The 20,204-nt window shown below is 35.8% G+C and overlaps 1 protein-coding gene across 4 annotated transcripts in view; it reads left to right on the forward strand.

Moving 5' to 3' along the window:
- Nucleotides 1-20,204, forward strand: part of WDR33 (WD repeat domain 33) — a 68,477-nt gene that overhangs the window by 23,019 nt on the left and 25,254 nt on the right. For 2 of the 4 annotated variants that reach the window (XM_030495941.1, XM_030495942.1), the window contains exon 7: nucleotides 566-663. In XM_030495941.1, coding sequence (XP_030351801.1) covers nucleotides 566-663 — 98 coding nt within the window. Of the gene's footprint in view, nucleotides 1-565; nucleotides 664-1,274; nucleotides 12,539-14,781; nucleotides 18,574-20,204 lie in introns of those variants that run through there. The other 2 variants (XM_030495945.1, XM_030495943.1) reach the window with 2 other exon arrangements.

Here is a 20,204-nt window from a genome sequence, read left to right on the forward strand (position 1 = left end):
GTAATGAGAGGGATTTTTTCCAAATTACTTTTACAATAAGTGGTACACTTGTTTTATATACATTTTTTCCCAACAGTTAATCCAACTAGCATTTTCCTGCAACCAGCTTTCCCTTATTTTTGCTTCTCTGCTGCAAAGCACCTGTGGATGAAGAGGAGTTTTTTCCTAAGAACTGTTCTCTTGTGCTTCTACGCAGTGTCACTTTCTTATGGTATTACCAAACATGAAAATCTAGGGTGGCAGTTACCAAATCATACTGATGTTGCTTCTCATCCTGCAGAGAAGGTGCTACTGTGTGCAGTCGTAGATAGGAAGGTGCTAAGAATAAATTGTGGAATTTTTTTTCCTCTTTTGACGGGACTGCAATGCAATAGTAATCCTATGCTAAATTCATGTCTTGCGATGAAGTGTCATTTGGCAGGCACTGTATTCACTTTAAAGCCCCTATGTTCAAATGCATCCTTCGGTGTGTAACACATTAAGTATAATTTTGCCCTGTCTGAGAAGCATAGATAATCTGTTAAATGCTGACTTCTTTCCCCTGCTGTGTGTCTTCATGTAACAGTTTCTCACCCACGGATAATAAATTTGCTACATGCTCTGACGACGGCACTGTTAGAATCTGGGACTTTCTACGTTGCCATGAGGAGAGAATTCTTCGAGGTATGTGTACCAAAAGTACTGATTGGGGTATTTCAAGAGGGGTAAAACCTTTTTTTAACTAGGTGTTCACAATACAGAAGTACCAGCTTGTCTACAATTTTTGTATTACATCCTTGTCTTAAATCCTCCAAACAAGTTTTTGTTTGGCTGCTGCTATAGGTGCCTTATAATATTTTATAGGCTACAGTTCACAATGGCTTTACTCTGTTTACTGTCCGCTTAGGCTCTAAAGGTGGATATAAAGACATTTTTCTACTGCTAATGTTAGTAGAAACAGCTGTTTCTGCATCAGGTATACATTTATCTTTCTCCAAAGCTTAATCTTTCTGAGCACTTCTACTTCAGAATACACATCTTCATGCAGGGGATTCCATTCTTTTCATGGGAGTGCCTTCCATTTTAATTTCTTCAGAGGCAAGATAGTTACTTCTTCTCAGTCCTTAAGAGGAGGAGAGCAGTTAGATAGAGAAAACAAGTGACTTTAGTCACATCATGCATAGCACATGCAAATGATCCTAGCTTCAGTTCAGTAGTTCTTTGTCCAGTATCTGTGTATGCTAGCTTCTGGTGCCTTTTCACTGGCCTTGAGTTTTCTCCTTCTCTTGTCGCAGTCTTGCTGAGTGATAACAACAGGTTCTGACCACTATTCCTTTCTTGCAGAAGATGTCAAAGGTACATAATAGGAGAAGGGCTGTAGACGTGCAGGTAAACTGCAAAGAAGGTATTCAGTAAAACTGTGGATTTTCAGTTTTAGGTGGGAGCGTCTTAAGTGCTTTCCTAAACTAAGGTGGATTTATTTATTTACTTATTTATTTTCTTAAATTGTGCTTCCAACTTGGACCTGCATTATGTATTTTCTGAACTAGAGCTCACCCTATTTCTCTTGACTCTTAAGCTCTCTTGTGTTACTAATGCATTACTTTTAAACACCACTACTTTGCAAAGACACTGGGTTCCAGTGATCTTGCAGTGATGATATTCTAACAATCTGTGCATAGGCATGATGGTAGAAGTGTTCTTTGCAGGAGCTGGCAAGCAAGTTTCTAGGCTATATCATTTACACCTGTTATTCTGGAAGGACCCAAACAGATTTGGGACTGTTTTGCTTGATGCTTTACAAGAGAAATCACTCTGCACTAAACACATTCTATACCCTCCTCCAGGTTTGTACAAACTATTCATTTAAACCGTGTAGAGGAAACGGAGATTTCCTCCATGCAGAGCCTTCAAGATTATAAAAATCCCTCCAATTCTTCTATATTCTTTTCACCTTCTGCAGAAAGTAGGAGTAAAACGTTTAACTTGGGCCGTAGAGAACAGAACTTGTCATACATTTCCTTCTGTTACCTTGCTTACTTAAATGTTACTATTATGACTAGATGTTGAATTATGCTTTATTTTCTTAGTTTATACATCTCAGTATGTAATTTTTAGTTTACAAAATAGCTCTATAAAGAATATATTTGCTTCTGTTTTTTTACCCACAATACATTTCAAAATATTTCAAACTTATATAGAAGATAAAAAGTTTGTCTCTAGATAAAAGTGGGCAGGACAGATTATTCCTTGTTTCTGCTGTCAGATAAGGAAAAAAATCAAAAAAGCAAACCAACCCAAACACCACCACCAAAAAAATCCCCACAAGAGAACAAAAATAATACCCAAACCCCTGAGTATTGGGAGCGGGAGGATGTCCTTGCAAAACATGCAAGTTTGATTTAATTTTGGTCCCTAAGCACTACTATGTAATAGGATCAGAAGACTTATTTGAAAGAACTGTAAGGGTAACACTTCGGTAGCTTTCTTGGTGGAAAAATACAAGTTTTCGGTTTCTTGTTTGGAATTTTAGGAAGCTCACCTTCAGCTTTTTGCTTCTCCACATCCATCCTGCTTTTACATGTTTAGGAGTATGACCTGTAATGCTTTTGCTTAGTACAGCCTTCAGATTATGTAAATACACATGCCATTGCTGTTCCAATGCTGGTGATCTCCAAATTAAAATGCTGGTGGCGTTTCATTAAAAATACATTTCATTATGTACAAAAAATGTTTACATCAAATACCATGTTAAGGAATGTTCTTATTTCCTGCTTTCACAATTCGTGCTCTTCAGCTGTTCTGATTATTATTGGTGCTGTGAAGTTGAAGACGTTTTACAGTGTAGTTTAGATCCAAAGGTTCACTTGATATGTTAAGGGATTCTTCAGGTTATCACACAATTATAAAAATAAAATGAAATTATCAATTTATGGCACATGTATTCATAACAAAGATAATAATTCAGGGATGCAGTATCAGTATATAGTTATTCTTAGAGATATTTTCAGTAACAAGTTAAGGAACACATTTAAAAACAAAACAGATTTGAAGACTTTAATGCTAAGGAATGCTTTTAAAGTAAATTATAAAGAGCATTAAAGATACTGGGATAAATTGCTGATATATGGAAATGACAGAATTCTGTAGACTTGTTACAGGTGCTTATGTTTACACTGAATTGAACTAATGTAATTTATTTGATTAAATATTTCCCTTAAAACTGGTCAGAAACAACAATTCTAGTCTTACCTTCCAAAGAGAATTAGAAAAACAAATTGGAACCCGTAACTTACATAGGGCTCACTAAGGTTTTGGTGGAGTTCTTCCAGCTGTCTATATTAGGCGACACCTTTTTTTGGGTAGTTGAACCCATGAATACATGGTGAATACATGAGCTTCTTGGGGAACCATCTTTGAGTAATTCATCTTAAAGTGAATTATCTTGGAAGAACTTGAAGATGGGGGAAATGGCATTGAGTGTCCTAGTTACTTACCTGCTTGCTTACCCTCAACCCAATTACTGTCTGGTTTTTCTCTTGAAGTAAAGGTGCTTTACTCTTAATTCTGCACCAGTATTTTTTGCCTGTGTTTATTTCTGGCATGTTATCATCTTGATGGTCGAAGCAAGTACAGTTTGCACTTGCTAAAGCACACTGGTAGAAAACTAACTGATGTTAAAATAAAAATGGTTTTGTTAAAAGAACAAGACATAGAAAACAGGCTATAGTATAACAATATGTTGTTTTCATGTCGATAATCTGTTACTCTACAAGGCATTTCCAGTAATGGCACTTAGAACAAAACACTATCAGGTCTTTAGTCTACAGTTGCACTAAAGTTAATGCCAAGACTCATGTAAACAGTCCCCATTTCTGTAAGAACATACACACTGATGGCTTTTAATAATGCTAAAAACCTCTGTGGAAAAAAACGTATGCAGTAAAAGCTTGATGTCCCTTTATTTCTATTCAGAAATTAATGTTATTGCTGATTTGACTGGTGGCTGTGAATCTCTGGCTATTTGGTCTGTGCTCATGTATCCCTGAGAACATTTTGGGCAGATCACTAGTAAACACATGAGTTCTTAATTACTCTCAGCATGACATGATGGGTTAGGAGGCTACAAACACATTTCAACGTTGTTGGTTCCCTGGTCTGTCCGTCCTTCCTTCTTCCTTTCACAGTGACATGCGCAAAATCCAGTAGAAAAATGTGCTTGGGAGGACTGTAAGGTTTTCAATCTGAAGTCTAGATGAGCATTGTGTGCCCAGGATTTCAAAAGTTGTCTGCCCTAAATAGGTCTTTTGGTGAGGATGACTCTACCCAGCTCTCTGAAGGATGCTAACCCAAGATTTGATACTTTGTAGATAAGTTTTTCCTATTTTTTGGATGTAAAATACAGTAATAGACTAAATGATCCTCCAGCCAACACGGTAGATTTGGCAAAAGGTTTTTCTTATCCTAGCTTGAAAAATGAAAAGCAGTCATGATTCCTTTACATTCTATCTGGATTTAGTATTTGCCGTTTGTAACAACATGTAATTTCTAACTAGTATGTGATTTACTCTAAGGAAAGTCTTTTGTCTGTCTTTAATTACATTGTTCTGCCTGAAACTTTCCATTTGGGCATACCACCAGTGCAAAACTGCATCATCTACAAAATGACATGTATGTGTATATATGCATGCAGAAGTCAAAGCAGTTACGATAAACTTAGTTTTCATCTGCTCACAAGTTCTGAAAAAGCATCTCCACAGCTAGTCATACTGAAATAACTACAGTATTTTTTATTTATTCCTTTCTTCCTTCATCCCTTATGTTTCTGGATCTTCATTAGCAAATAAAATACCATAAAATGTCTTGTGGTTTAAATCTATTGCATGGTTTCAATACTCTGCACTTCCTGCCTGAAAGTGGAGGGTCTCTTCAGAGTTTTCAGAGTTTTTGGCATCCACTTCCTCAGTCAAATAGCAAATCCTCTACTTAAAATTTAGAGATGATGTGTTCAGTAGTTAAAAAGAATCTGAGAGCCAGAACTAACCAAAATTACATCTTTAGTTTGGTCTTTCACTTTTAAGCACAAATTAGTAGCTAGCTCTTAGCCTTTGAAGCAGGTAGCTTTTAAAACTTACCTTTTCCTGGAATGTAATTGAACTCTACATTGGATAATTCAAAATGAAAAAAAAAATTAATCCTGACGTTGGTGTTTCCATCTTTCTTATCTTTTCGTGAGGTTTTTCTTTTGTTTTCCTAGTCTCAGTAGGGAGGGTAAACTGAGCAAATTCAAGATATATGTGTGTGTGTATTGACACTGTTACTTATAAGGAGACTTAGTGTTTAAACCTTCAGGTTTGTTTGGGGGGGCTTGTTGGTTTGTACTGTTAGGATTTCAAATCTGTCTGATATGCTTTTAGTCTACTAAAACATCCCTACATGTATAAATATTAGAAGGATTTCTTTCCTCAGAACAAAAGCCCAAGGTGAGATGAGGCCTGGCTGATATTGGCACCAACCATATCAATCTAGAGAAGGAAAGTCCTTGAATTTTTGAATTTAAAAAACATGAGCTGTCTTGAGATGCTAGTATTGAATCAGTTCAATCTCCTCTTTGTTGGTAGGCTTTAGTATGCCAGCTTATCTTGCAGGTCTCTGATCTCCATGAATCTTCATTGCCACAGCTAAGTTTGGGGTGGGAGAAAGTGATAAGTTGCAGCTAAGTCTTTTGAGGTACAGTTGCACTCTTAAGTTGCTGTGCATTAAGATTTTCATGTGTTTTAGGTGGAAGAAATGGTAGGGAACTCACTCAATGAGATGTTTATAGTGACTGTGAGGATTTTTTTTTTTTTTCTGTACAAACAGTTCAGATCACCTACACAATCAGTGATACAGGAGCCTTTTTCTGCTGTATGTGTTGTGCCAGCTCTGACTTGCTGCTTTTGGGTTGCATAGAGGGCTCTCTACACATTCATTCACTTTTTCATCTCGTTAGGAAACCTCTCCATTGCGTTTAGGAGACAGAGAAATATTGTATACAACTTACAGCTTCATAAATGGAAGTTATCATGCAAAATACATTTTCCTAGCATCTTTTGCTACACTTTTCTACACTTTGCTACACTACAAAGTTAAGTAACACCAAGGACTTAGGGTGTGAATACACGTACACCTTCCTGAGCTCATAAAATAAACTCACTGCTGCTTGTTAGAGTGGTGGGTGTAACCTACATTAGATTAGAAGAATCCAGTATCTTCTTGCTTGAGGCTACAAAAAATGTTCAGGTGTCATCTTGCAGCTCAGTTTTATCTCTGAATATGACTTTGAAGGCTACAGCATCTTAATTTTCTCTGTATAGGAAACTTTATTAGAGGTAGACTTTGTTAAAATATCTAATTTGTGTGGAATGTAAAATCCATCTGAAAGTTGAGATACTTCCTGCTATCTTGACTTATCTCGGGTTCCTATTTGTGGAATGTGCTGGATTGGACGAATTTTATTTTGATCAACTAGAATTGAGGTCCTTGATTTCTGTCATTGAAAGTGGTGATTCGGAGGTAGTTTCATGATACCTTTGCTCTGCTCCCTAAAATAATGCCACAAGAATTAGAGGGGTATTGATGACTGCTTCTGTAGGTGATTACATCTGATATGCATTAAGGTTTATATTAAAGTTCAGTTCTGAGCAACATTAAAATACAGCATAATAAGTGTGAGTTCTGTTTTTCAACTAGAATCTAGTGTTTTAAAACTCCTGAAGAGTTAATAAGTAATATATAGAATTCTGAAAGAAGGAGTAAAAGAAATTGAGATGAGCCACAACACCATGCTGTAAGAAAGTTATACCAGACTCTTCTTTCAACACTTTTCATGAGACAAGAATGAAGAGACACTGTGCAAGAGTGAGATTATTTTAGATTCAGTTCTGAAATCTTCTCTGAAAATTGTCCTGATGCTTAATTATATAATCTCTCATGTTGACTCCAAGGGCAAATTTTACACTAAAAAAAATCTTCATGCAAGTTACATTTGTAATTCATCATCTTTGATAAAATCTTATGTGGACAGAATCAGACACTTTAATTATTTGTTTTTTATGGAATCTTTCATCTGACATACTCTTTCCTAACAGAGTGCAACTACAGAAATAAGCTATTTCAGAATAAATGGTAGGAGTCCTCAAAAAATAAAACTCTCAATTCCCTGGTGAAAATAATCCATGTCAGTCCTTAGAAACTTACCTTGCGAGCTGTTGACTCCATTTTTGTTTTGTGTGTGGATTAAATGGACCACTTCTCTCCCTGGCCCCCTGCTCCCTTTTTTTTTTATATCCTCTATTTACCATGCTAAAAGTTTTTGTGCATCTAAGTAAGCATAGAGTTTGTGAAGCATTTGATATTTTCTTTTGCATCATTTCAACTTCACATACTCAAATTATTTCCTATTACAGTACATTTAGCTCATGAGTGGTATTCTCGTTTTAGTAGTGAGAAACTACTTTGCATCATTTTATCATATGAATAACAGTGCAGTTCTCATACTTAAAATAACCCGGAATAGGGAGATGGGGAGATAGCTTGCAAATGTCTTCCCTAAAATAGTGGGGCTTTTTTTCTGTGCTTCTGTACCTGCCTGGCCTTACATTCTCATGAGAAATCTAGTCCTGCTCATCACATGTGTTTGTAGGAAGACACAGAGTCAAAATTGAAACTGGGGAATGTGCTGAAATAGGATTATATAGCAAACCAGGTGAAAGGGATAAATAAGAATCCTGGTAAAAAAAACCAACTGGGTGAATAGTGGCTGAAAGAAGGATAGCAAATGGATGGAAAATGTGCAGGCTGTGTCAGTATGAAAAAACCCCCAACTTAATAAACAGCTTGTACAAGGATTGAGAAAAGATAGTGGCAGCGTGAACAAGATGAGAATGAGTGGTAGAAACCAGCAAAAGTTACGCCCTGGCATTGTGGGGATTAATCAAGGCAAACTCAGTTGCTGGAGCGATACGTGATAGTTGCTTTTCACACCTAATCCTAGCTCTGAGCTGCTTCAGTTGAGAATATAATCAAGGCATATAACATGCTGTATGCCTCTGGAAAAAGTGGTTGATCATGTTAAGCGTGCAAACATGTTCTCAAAGTACAGCACCAGAACTTTCCAAGTGACTGATACTCATTTCACAGTGAAAATACAAACTGACATTTAATTTTGCTACTTACAGATAAAGGCTTTTTGTTGAAAACAAAACACTTTTCAAGGGAAGACATTTTGATTTTTACTGCCAAAAGTACGTGTGCATTGTAGGTAAAGGAACTGTCTTGGAAGTTTTATAAATTAAAAAGCCTGTAAAATGACTGGGCTGTTAAGTGTCTTAGCATCAAAGAAGTACAGCTGTAAGCATCAGAAGTACAGGTAGATAGGCGAAAACTATGATGACTTTTCAAAATACTTTTATCTTAAAAAATTTTCACAGACTCAGTTTAACATTTCTTCCATTGCAGACAGTTTGGATTACTATTTGTCATTATCAGTGGAAGCATCTGATATCTCTAGTTACACAAAACATTCGTTTGAGACATTGCTCTGTCCATTAAGTTCTGGCTTTTACTGAACAATTTAAAACACGGGTTAGTTATGTATCTTTTCTTAATTTCCAATATTTGCATATTGTATATAAATTGATTTTGCTCCAGCTAAGATATGTAGGTAGGTAGCACTATTCCAGATATAACTACAGCCACAAAAAGAAGTGCTTGTGACACTTCAGTATCATTTTCTGGTATAGACAAGGCAAGGATTGCAAGTATCTTGCATATATTGTCTTTGAAGACAAAGTTAGTTATAACTGATTTTGACCATTAATAGAAATTGTGTGTAGACCTTTTAGCTCATCAGAATAAGCTTTTAAAGGAACTTATAATGGCTATTTAGATACGAGCCTTACCTGAGAAACTGAAAGTTCATTGTAACAGGACTGGAATAGGTGCTTCTACCAAGTCCCCAAGATCTCAGAGGGTAAACTTAAAATTTCCATTCAAAAAAGCTGAGGAATGTGTTCCATTGGCTGCTTAAAACTTTGAGGAATAAGATCTTTTAGTAAAAAGCAAACCCAGCTTCCTAGTGTGTGCTGGGAGATGCATATTCTACCGTATGTGTAACAGCTTTTTTTTTCTTTGCCTTTTTATTTAGAATGATGGAGCATGAAAATATTTTAAATGTTATCTTAAAATCTTACTTTTTAAAATTCCATCACTTTAAAAATACTTTCAAAGAGTCATAACACCTGATAAATTAGTAGCTTATCTGTAGCTATTCTAACTCTTAAACAACAGGTAGAATTACTTGATGAAAATATGTAGCTCAAAGTCCACCCTATTATTACTATTATTATATATACGTTAGAGAAAATAAAGTCTAACTATTTATACATACTTCTACATTTTAACTTCTCTATTGCTGAGTTCTTTCTCTCTTCTCCAAGATCATCCTATGCTGCTTTATTTTTCTCTGTGTGTTAAGATTTAAGGAAGGAGTAGCTCTGATAAATGTTTACTATCTCGACACTGAGAATTTGCATAGGAAGACTAACATCCTTCCTTGCTTAAAACAAGGCCTAATGCTCCCTGAGAACTATTCTTCATCAGTGGTTGAGGTTCTTCCTGGCTTTATAAATAATCAGTATACTTGAGGTTTTAAAAAAAATCTGAGTATCTTCTTTCAGTTCAGTGAAGAACTGATTCCCCCTCACCCACCCTCAACTTTCCATGGGAGAAACTTGTCCTGGGATGGAGCAGAGAGTTTCAGATGGAAGTAAAACCTTTGACAAGAGAATTTTCATTATTTTATTTTTTTTTTTTTTACATTTGGAGATACATAGCACAAATCGATCTAAATGGTACTCACAGGTAAGTAATTTCACACTTAAGTACAAGTCTAATGGGAATCCCCAGAAGTTTGAGTTCAAACTCAGTTAATGTTCCAGGTATGTTGCCAGTAGAACTCTAAGTATTATAGTAAATATAATACTTATAGTAAATAAAATATTAACAGTTCTAAAATGGAAAATATCTTTGTTTAGGAACAAAACACATTTGTAGGAAACACATTTAAAATGCCATTTTTAGTGGGGAAGGTGTTTGGGGTTTGGTTTGGTTTTCATTTGGGTTTTGGTGTTCGTTTAGCTTTTTTTTTTTTTGCTTGGTTTTGGGTTTTGTTTCTAAGCTGTTCTCTTACTAGTGCAGTAGAAGAACGTGAGTTTTGCTTAATTTTAGATATTGTGCAGTCTCTGGCCTTGGAGGCTTTCAAAATAAAACTGGTTAAACTCATGAGAAACCTGCTTTGACCCAAGAACTTTGAGCAGGAGGTTAAACTTCCGTTTGAGAGGGCTTCTGAGGTTCTTTCCAACCTCACTCGTCCTGTGTTCTTATGATACTGAATTTCCCTGTTTTGCCAAAGGGGAAACAAAGGAACAAAAAATCCTAGTAATTTAATGTTTAGTTACCTTTAGTTTTACACCAGCAAGTATGACATAAGGAATTGACTCTTCAAAAGACTATAGAAAATGGGTTTTTTAGTTTGTATTTCTTCCAGCTTTTAACATGCTGGAGGTAATGCACACTATCTATTTGGATTAGAAAGTATCTATTTGGATTAGAAAGATTTCTTAATGTTTAGTAGAACTTTTTCTAGACATAAATGTTTGGCCATTCCATAGTGACTAATAGTTTGTTCAATTTAATCATCACTGAAGTTTAAATACTTGCTTGGAATCCTCCTACAAGCAGTGAAAATTTGTTATAAATAAGATGGAAGATGATAGCATGCTGTCAGTGTCTTCGAACCTCCTGATTGTGTGGTGAGGTAAAAAGGTATCTCTATATATAGAGATATATGCATTTGTTACATATGCATATATAATTTCAGTCAATGTCTGTAAGTATACAGCATTTATAGCGTTACCCAGTGGCACATTTTATGGACTTCATATTAGCTTGCTGCTTTCTTATTTGTTTCAAAATTAATGCAGTCCTGAAATAGATTGTGCAGGTAGTGTTGCAAAGCTTTAAAGCACGTACGCAATTAAAGTAGATTGAAAGTGTTTGCTTTAAGAGAAAAAAGTAATTTAGGTAACTGCTAATTAGGAAACTGCTGCTTCCTTAAACTGAAGCAGCCTAGTTTTGTCCATCTGCTTTCTCATTACTGTTCTTGAAGGTGCATTTCCCTAGATCATGTCTCTTAAATTCTCCAAAAGAGCCGTAACTAGGCTTGATGTGTTTGCAAACATCAGCCTTTATGTCTAAATGAAATGGCTGTTAGAGAATACTTTTTCTATTTCAAGCAAAAGCTGGTCTACATAGTCTATTTCATTGTTCATGCCTGCACCTATCCCAAGTCTTGACTGACCATTATGTCAAAACCCTAATTATTTACATAATTTTTAAGTTAAAGCATATTAACAGAAGACTGCACAATATTAAATATAATTTTGAGACTAAAATTATTATTAAAAAAGAGAGTTGCTTTGTCTTGAAACATGCTATCTTTCAAGCACTTTCAAGCACCAAGCCAGATTTGTTGTGGTGTTTCTACTGCAGATAAATTTAGGGAAGAATTACATTACGTTTCTAAATCTGTAGATAAAAGTCCCCCTTCTGAATTGTAACTAATCAGTAGCAAGGAACTATTGCACATGGAAAATGCTATGGACAGAGTCAAGCACACTTGTATGTAGCATAGTTACAAGATCTAAAAATTGTTAGCAAGGTGTCCCTTTTTCTACAGGTTGGCCAGGAGTGCAGCTTGATATGGTGCAGTGTGTTACTGCTTGCTGTTTGTGCCTGGTCAGGAAAAATCTTGCCTTTTCTTTACGTCTGCCTTCTGCTTTTTCTTGGCTATGCATAGTTTGTAGGCAGAAATGAAGTTTTAAATTGGACCAGCTGATATAGTTAGACAAAAAGGTTAGGTTTGTTTTGTTTGCTTTGGGTGGGTTGGTTTGTTTGTTTGGGGGGTTTTTGTGTGTGTGTTTGTTTCGTTATTTATTTTATTGGGTTTTTCTTTGTTTTTTAAAGGCCACACAAACCTGCCTTAAGGACACACAAGCTTGCTTATTTTAGGTCAGCTAATATAGTTGGATAATGTCTTTTCCCTAGACATCTCGCTTTATGCTCTTACATCCTCAAACAGCAGTGACTCTTTGTTGCTTCCCTAGTAGGAACACCACCTACTTAATGAATATATATGGTGTTCTCTCTTTGGCAATACATATATTCTCAAAATAATTATTCTCTTGGCTAGTTTGCCAAATCCAGTGATTAGGAATATTGATAATGTTGATGAATGTGGATTTCTGTGGATTGCCATTCTCCTTTTGGAAGTCCCTGTTCTCCAGAGACTTACAAGTAAGCATATGGTGTTAAGACTAGGAACATAAAAAGCTAAATTCACTCAAGACAATTCTTTTATTAAATTGGTTTATACTCTGCAGTTGTATTCTGGAGATCTTTGGGCAAAGGTAGGTTCTGTCTCACATTATTCCCAGCCTACCAGGAATATCCTTTGCTTCCAAAGGAAGGGAGAAAAAACCTCATCCTTCTAATCACCTACACAAGCGTGTTAGATTTGTCGTTTCTCTAGTATGTGTTGCATTTGCAATTTCAAACAGGGCTCTTATGCAATGAGGAATTGTACTGCTAGGATTAAACTTCAGAATTTCAGTGTTCATGTTATAAAACTGGAACGGTGGAGGCTTTAAATAGCAGGTGCAATCCTGCCAGCCTTTTTTTATAGAGATGCAACTGCTGCTTCCTGTCTGAAAAAAACCATCTTGCTTGCTCAGAGGGTTCTTCACATGCTGCCTGCTTCTCTCCCTCTTTGCCATTTTCTTTTCCCTGTGTCACGGAATTCTTCAAGAAATATAGTCTTTCTGCCTCAGAGTACTTACTATGTATGTTTCAGTCTACAATTTCACCATGAGGATGTCTGTTCCTATAAAGTCTGGATGGAAATAACTGGCAATTAAGTCTGTCTGTGTTTTGCACAATGATTGAGGCTGCATTTGTTTCTGCAGAAGTCTGTCCTATCAGGTACAATCTCTGCAACATCTGTATCAAGCCATAGCACTTTACTGAAATTCAGAGAAGGTTATAAATGGTGGTTTATTTACTAGAAACACCAGAAGTTATTTTTAACCCATTGCACAATATTTTATTGACCAAATTAATAACTTTTGTTCCGATACAATGTTGGTAGTTGAGTAAGGTTTTTTGCAAGATGTCAAAATGCAAGTAAGGAATAGGTATGAGACAAGCTTTCCTGAAAAATACTTAGAAGCAGCAATTATCACAAATTATCTAACAAACAGTTTAGCAGCGGTATTTGAAAATGAACAATATGGGTAACTTTAATTAGCATTTAACTTGACTTAATTTGAAGCGTCATATTAAAAATCTTAGAAAGTAATGTTGCATTTACTAGACCTGAAGAGTATCAGAATATTTTTCCTGAAGGGTCTACTCTGCAATCCTTGCACAGAAAGGAGCACTTGAGCTCAGGAGTGAAAAGTGAATTAATTTTTCAGTTTCTTACCGTCCATAGCTCTTATGCCATAACTGGTTGATGCCAGTTACTGTGAATCGAACATCTGCATGGTAGCAACTGGTAACCCTGCTAATTTAGGTAACGTGTTCTACTAACCAGATGTTGTGTGATAATTCTAATTCCCATCAGTCTAAATAAATTATCTGCTAGTGAAAGGTGGAAAATGGCACCAATCTTCTAGAAAATCTATCCCTTGCAAAAATAAAGTTGTTCTTCATTCACGTAGTTTCAGAAAAGATTTCATAAAACTGTATGATAGATAAATCAGGCTTGTATTTAAAAACTGCTATAACTTTTGTAAAAGTCCACTTGTTTGTACTTGATAGCAGGAATAATGGGTTTTGCTGCTTATTTTGCCATAGAATGTATGTCATGCATACTGCATTCACTGTAGACATCATGTAAAAGAACTTAAAACCCCTAGTGTTCTCTGTGAAACATGCATTGATACGAAGGCACAACCAGCCTCATTGATGAGCAGTCTTGAAGAGATTAGGATATTGCTGGTGGAGTACAAATGACTAATTAATGCCCAGTGTCTAGATAAAGAATCTGTTATTCTTAAAGCCAGGTGGTTCTCAGCCTGCTGTACCTTTTTCTCCAATGTAGTGCTTGTGTTGCAGTTGATAACATTCATGACACGTTGATGCTTGTAAAACTGCATCTTGTAGCAACAGAAAATTCACAAGGGGATATGTATTCCAAAAATAGACTAGTCTAATGAAGGTGTATTCTTTGTACTAAATCAATAACTGTATTTTAACTTGCACTGAAAATAAACTGTTGACATGGGATTATACCTGTTAAAGCTTCCTTTTTTTTTTTTTTTTTTTTTTTGTTAAATTTTAAGGTTAAAAATGAACTTTGTTCCCTGATATAAGGTTGTGGTATTAACGAAAATCTTAAAAATCAGAATGTAAGTTTGGCAGAACTGGTATCTTGCACCATTTTGCCAACAAATATGTTTTTGTTTTTTCAGTTTCTTCAGCCAATTACTTCAGTAGCAGTGGCATGCTCTTATATAGCCTTTTCTGAAACAGAAATGTTGCCACCTCCTTTCATGAAAGTCATCTTTTTTTGGTCTCTGCTCCTGCTAGTATTTGAATGAGACTATGTATGGAGGTTTATCTGTGCAAGTGAAGAGGAGACTTCACTACCCCTTTTCTCCCCAATCACTGATTCAATTTATCAGTTATTTTATTTTACAGATTTCTAAGGTCCAACCAACTTCCTAGAAGAGAAATACTGCAGTTTTCCATTCCTCAGCTTAGCTATTTCTGCACAACGCAAACAGCACTGTAACAGGTGTTTTATTTGAAGAGCACTGAACAGTTCCACTCAGGGATCAGGATATTAATCTCTTACTGGTGATGACTTCTATTTGTGCATAACCTACTTACTTTGTTCTTCCTGTTACTTTGTGAACATACGCCATTTTCCCAAAAGCACTGCTTTAGCTTCTGTCTCCTGTCTCTGTAGTTTCATATATGGACCAAGTTCATTGTTCTTATATGAACTGGCTTGTAGATTTCTGAGACTGGAAAGATATTTTATATTTCCTTTTCTTTTTTGGTGTAAGATTTAAAGCTTTAAAAGCTGCTACAGAAAGCACCAAGAGAAATGTAAAGATTCCTGAGAAAAGAGCTGCTGTCTGAACCACATCTGCCCAGTAAACACTTGTTTTCTTTTGCCTTTTATTTTAAATTGATTACCTAGTGGGATTTTTTTCTTAGTGGTTTGAGGCCAATATTTTTACGCAGCTGTAGATGTTTGAAATGCATGATTGAGATTTAGCAGGTATCTTTTGTGGTGGTGTTTTCATACAACAAATGCTCCAAAACCCATAAAAAAAAAAAGTCCCATAGATAATTTGTTTATATTTTCAACTTTTATTTCCGGAATGCTAATAATGAAAATCTGTAGGCATTCTCTGTCTTGGATTCTTTGTCCATGTTATTTTGCTTTTTATGCATTTTCTAGATTTTTTTTTTGTATAAACTTTTGAAAAAGCTTTTTTAAAAGTTTATTGTAGAGTTCATAAAGTATTTTAAACTCCCCTCTCTCCCTCCCCCCCCCCGAGTGTCCTGTAATTGGAAAATTGAAAAAGTTTCATTTTGAAATATTAGCCAGTGTTTCTGATACTAACATGGAGGGGTATGTAATAACATCTGGGAGTTATTACTCCAGGGGTAGATGTGGCATGTGAATTGAATATTTTTCTGCTTCAGGAAGAAAAATTTCCTGTTCTAATCAACGTTTTTTCCATGAAAGGTCCAGTTAATTAATGAGAACATACACTGCTGTTAGATTTGCAGTGTGCTCTTAGGATACTTTCCTGCAAACCTCCACATGGTTACTTTATGCTGCTTTTGGAAATTTGTAACATGCTACTGAGTGCAATTACCTATAGATTCAAATACAAATTCCGTCATAGACTGCATTACAGAGGTAAACACCACATTTAAATGCCAGGACAGTATTCATATCTTGTCTGATTTTTTTATTCCTTTCAAGTCAGCAGTGAAAATATGTAACTGGTAGTCATTTCAAGGAGCACAGGGGTCAAAGAAGTGTTCAGTCTACCCGAAGTATGATGTGGTCTGTTTAATTCTTGTACCGTCTATTATCATCTCGAAAGAACAGTCCCATAATACATTGTCAAAGGAAACCCCTCTGCCTTTCTTCTTCTCATAACAATGTATGTCATCTTTTATGTGTTCTCCATATTTTCCCCCCCTGGTTTTGATATATCTGAGTTATTTAAGTGTTCTTTGGATTGTTTTATCCCATTTCTCCTTGTTGACATCTCTCCCTTTCTTTGTTAGGTTTTATCGCACAAAATCCCTGGTAAGTTTTCAACACCATCTTTTTACCTGTCTCTCTGTTGGATCAGATGTGAAGAGCTTTACTATTTCTTCCATTCATATACTTGTGGAATTTAAAATGATACGTGGGGATGCCTAGTATTTTAGAGAGCTGCATAGATATTTATACAGCCACGCTCTACAAAACTTAATAGGGACCTATTTTTAGAATTGAAACAGAAATAAAAAGTATTTGGGTTCCCCTACTTAAATAGGGACTTCAGTATTAGCTTTAAATCTGAAAGAAGAAAAAAATTTCTTAGTAGGTAGCAGTAAAGTGAACTGAGTTCACAGATGTGGTGGTGCTGATATAGGAAAGCACAGGAAAATAAGAGGAAATAAGAGCACCGATGATGCAGAAATTTGAAATAAGGCTGTCATAAAACATTCCTCGTTTCTGTCTCTCACCTGAGCTCATCTTTTCTTTGCTGCTTGATGGAAATGTCAATGGAACATGTTATCTCTATTGTATTTCTTTAACACTATTCAAATCATTGTTTTGCTCCTGCATTTTAATTACATTTTTGCACTGTTTTTTGTTTGGTTTTTGGTTGGTTGGTTTGTTTTTAATTCTGGTGTGTTTCTTCTCATTAGCCCAGAGATCACCACTAGATTAGACACATTTGTAAGTCACCATATGATAATTACATGCTGAGTTTTGGGGTTTCTTTGTTCTGTTTTAGTTCATGGTACTCTGCTCATTGTGTGTGTTTCTGTCCTCATAATTTACAGACCTTTCATGTTTCAGTGGCTTAAAAATTGATTCTTTGTGCTTGAGATGAAAGTTCTCCTGTCTGTTTCACTTCACCTCTGTATAGAAACAGTAGTGCTTTGTAGTTTAGGTCAATATTATGTACTCTGCTTTCTGCCAGCAGTTTACTTCAGTAGACCTTCTGCTTCCTAGTGTGCTCAAACTTGGTGGTATTGTAAAATGCAGAGTACATTTTAAATGGCCTCTGCATTTAAAATGCAGACTATTTTGTAAAATGGCAATTGTAAAATGCAGAGTACATTTAAAAAGGCAAGTTAAATGGCTTCAATCTGCATATCCCTTCTTGTATCTCTTATACTTGCTAATTGTCTGGATTATTGGCTGACACAAATATTTTCCTAGAGTCTATACAAAGTTTGATAATCTCTCTGTTGTTCCCTCGCCCCACCCCTGCACCCAACTGCTGTTCAGTTATTTCTGAGAGCAGGTGCTTATGCAGTATTTGCCCTAGAACCAAAGAAAATAGTTTTGCTAACTTCAGTGTACCTAAACTCATTATTTCCTCGCTTAAAATGATGGTGGGCTCATACTATGGGGTGTTCTGTATTGGTAAACTGGCCATCAAAAGTTGCTTAAATGGCTTTTTTGGTTGGCAAGAAGGAAAACAGTTTTCCTGCAACCTTGCTGCCCTTTGAAGCGAGAAGCTGGCAGGACAAGTGTTCTGCGACTGGCCGGATGAACAGATGTCTGTCTTTAAAAGTAATTTACTTGTCCGGTAGAGAAGAGAGTTGATAGTACTTCAACCTCTCAATGGGATGTAAAAAAATGTAAAGATGGGATGTAAAAATGTAGGATCCTGCTCTGTAGCCTCAACTATAAGAACATACTGAAACCAGTTCTTTCAGTAAAGGAAGATTAGATTGACAGAAAGATCTTGGTAGTCCTTCTGTGTTAGGTATCTTTATTAAAAGATTCTGGGTTCACCTGGGAGCAAGGGTATATCAAATTATATAAAAGCAAAAGACTTCTTGTAACTTTTTTTGCTGGAATCCACACTTTTTTTTTTCCTCGGGTTTTAGTAGCTTGCTAAGAGTGATGTCTGCTCATGTGGCCAGAAAGTGTTTTGAAACTTGGGTTAACCTCTAAACTAGGTATTTGGACTGTGCTTTCCTCTTGCAACAGCCATAATCGCCAGCAGAACTTTAATGAACATCCAGTAGGATGTTAAAGGAAATAAGTGCTGAAAATTATTAATGATGGTTACTCTTACCTTTTTTAGAAGTATTTGTTCTCTTTCTGAGTTGGGAACTAAGTATTCCACTTACAACCTTGACTGAAATTATGATCAGAACACAGAGCTGGTAGTAAGTTCTGTCCACTGGTTTCCTTCCTTTTCCGTTCTTTCACTAAATTGTCATGCTGAAGTTTAGGATGCACCACAGTTTTTTTATTAGCTTGAAGTTAATTTAAAAATATGTCTAAATAAATACTGTAGTTTTGACAGTTTTGATGGTACAGGCTGTGAGCAGACTCAAAACATTTGTAAAGGTTCTGTTCGGAGGACTTGACTGGGAACACTATGATGTGAAAGCTCACACTTTTCCGGGGTACTTTCTGTTTGTTTTCACAAAATAACATGCTGCCCAGCAAACTCATTCTGTACCCAGATATAAAGCTACAAATCTGTGGGAACTGCAGACTAATGATTGAGAAAACCATTCAATTTCTCATCTTTAAAGTTCATGCCTTTTCTTCCCTTGAAGGACCACCAGTTGTTCTATTCCTGGACACAGCTATACTGTCCCCTTTTCTGTATGGCATTATGTAGTACTTGCCATGCACGTTAGACTAGAGGTCAGTCTTGTCTGGTGGCTTAAGACAGTAAACACTCATTAGAGGCACTGCAGGCTCTTTCAGATCCAGTGACTAGTGTTAAATACTTGAAAGGAAGGTGCCAGAAAACAAACAATAGTAAATTGTGTGATATTTTCTCTCCGAGAGTGGGGTTTTGGCTCTTTTTCAGCTGTTTGTTATAAAGAATGAGAATTTTTCTTACAATTCCTGTTCATTTTTAATGTTTCTTGTACAACATTTATTTTTAATACAATTAAATGTAAATACCATTGTAAATAAATATTTTCTATCAATGAAAAGCAAGTGTGTTGCTGCTTTCAAAGTAGGTTGGCTAATTTTTGAACAGAAAAGAACATCTAGTCCCAGCTACTTGACAAATAATGTAACCAGCAAAAAAAAAAAAAAAAAAAAAGATGATGTTCTATCGTTTGCAATTTAAAAAAGCCCTCTTAATTCTCTGATGAATACCTGTAAAGGAGTTTTAAGTAATAGGGCATGAGAATTTTAATAGATAACCAAGTCTAAGGGCAAAGTAGAATCCCTTCTCCTTTTCATAAATAATTTAACTCCAACTGTGATGGAAACCTGCCTTTGTTCTTCAATTCAGCTGCCATTATTGCTAAGCACTAACATATATATATTGAATAAGATGTTAGACAGTTTTTAATGTGGTGTGTCTTCTCCTTTTACACTTCCTGCCCTATTTTTTCCTGTTGTTTCTCTTCAGCTAGCTCTGAGCTTCCTGATGGCTTTCTGTTTTAGATGAATAATGACTTCTTAATTAGTAATGATGCACTAAGCATTATGCTGCATTTTAAAGCATTGCCACTGCATAGGTGGAATGGGTGACAGATGCACTTAATGTTATCCATAGGGGGGTTTCTTTTAAGTGCATGAAAATGCACTTAAAATTAGTAAATCTGGATGCTGGTTAATGTAATATTTTTACAGACTAAAATAACTTCCATAATTATCTGTGATCAATCGAGGTAATGATTTAACTGTGTCTTATGATTAGAAATTGTGAAACATGCATACCTAATTGATTTTCCTATAGTTCTCACTTCTAAGAGAATGCTAAACAGCTCCTTGCTTGCTACAGATGCTGGTCCCATTACTGTGCTGTTGCACAACCTGCTGTCAAACTCGTTTTGTCTCTAGATGTTTTAAGCATATACAGGAAATAACCTGATTGGGTGTA

The sequence above is a fragment of the Strigops habroptila genome, chromosome 8 (assembly GCF_004027225.2).
Source record: "Strigops habroptila isolate Jane chromosome 8, bStrHab1.2.pri, whole genome shotgun sequence".
Classification (NCBI taxonomy): Eukaryota; Metazoa; Chordata; class Aves; order Psittaciformes; family Psittacidae; genus Strigops; species Strigops habroptila.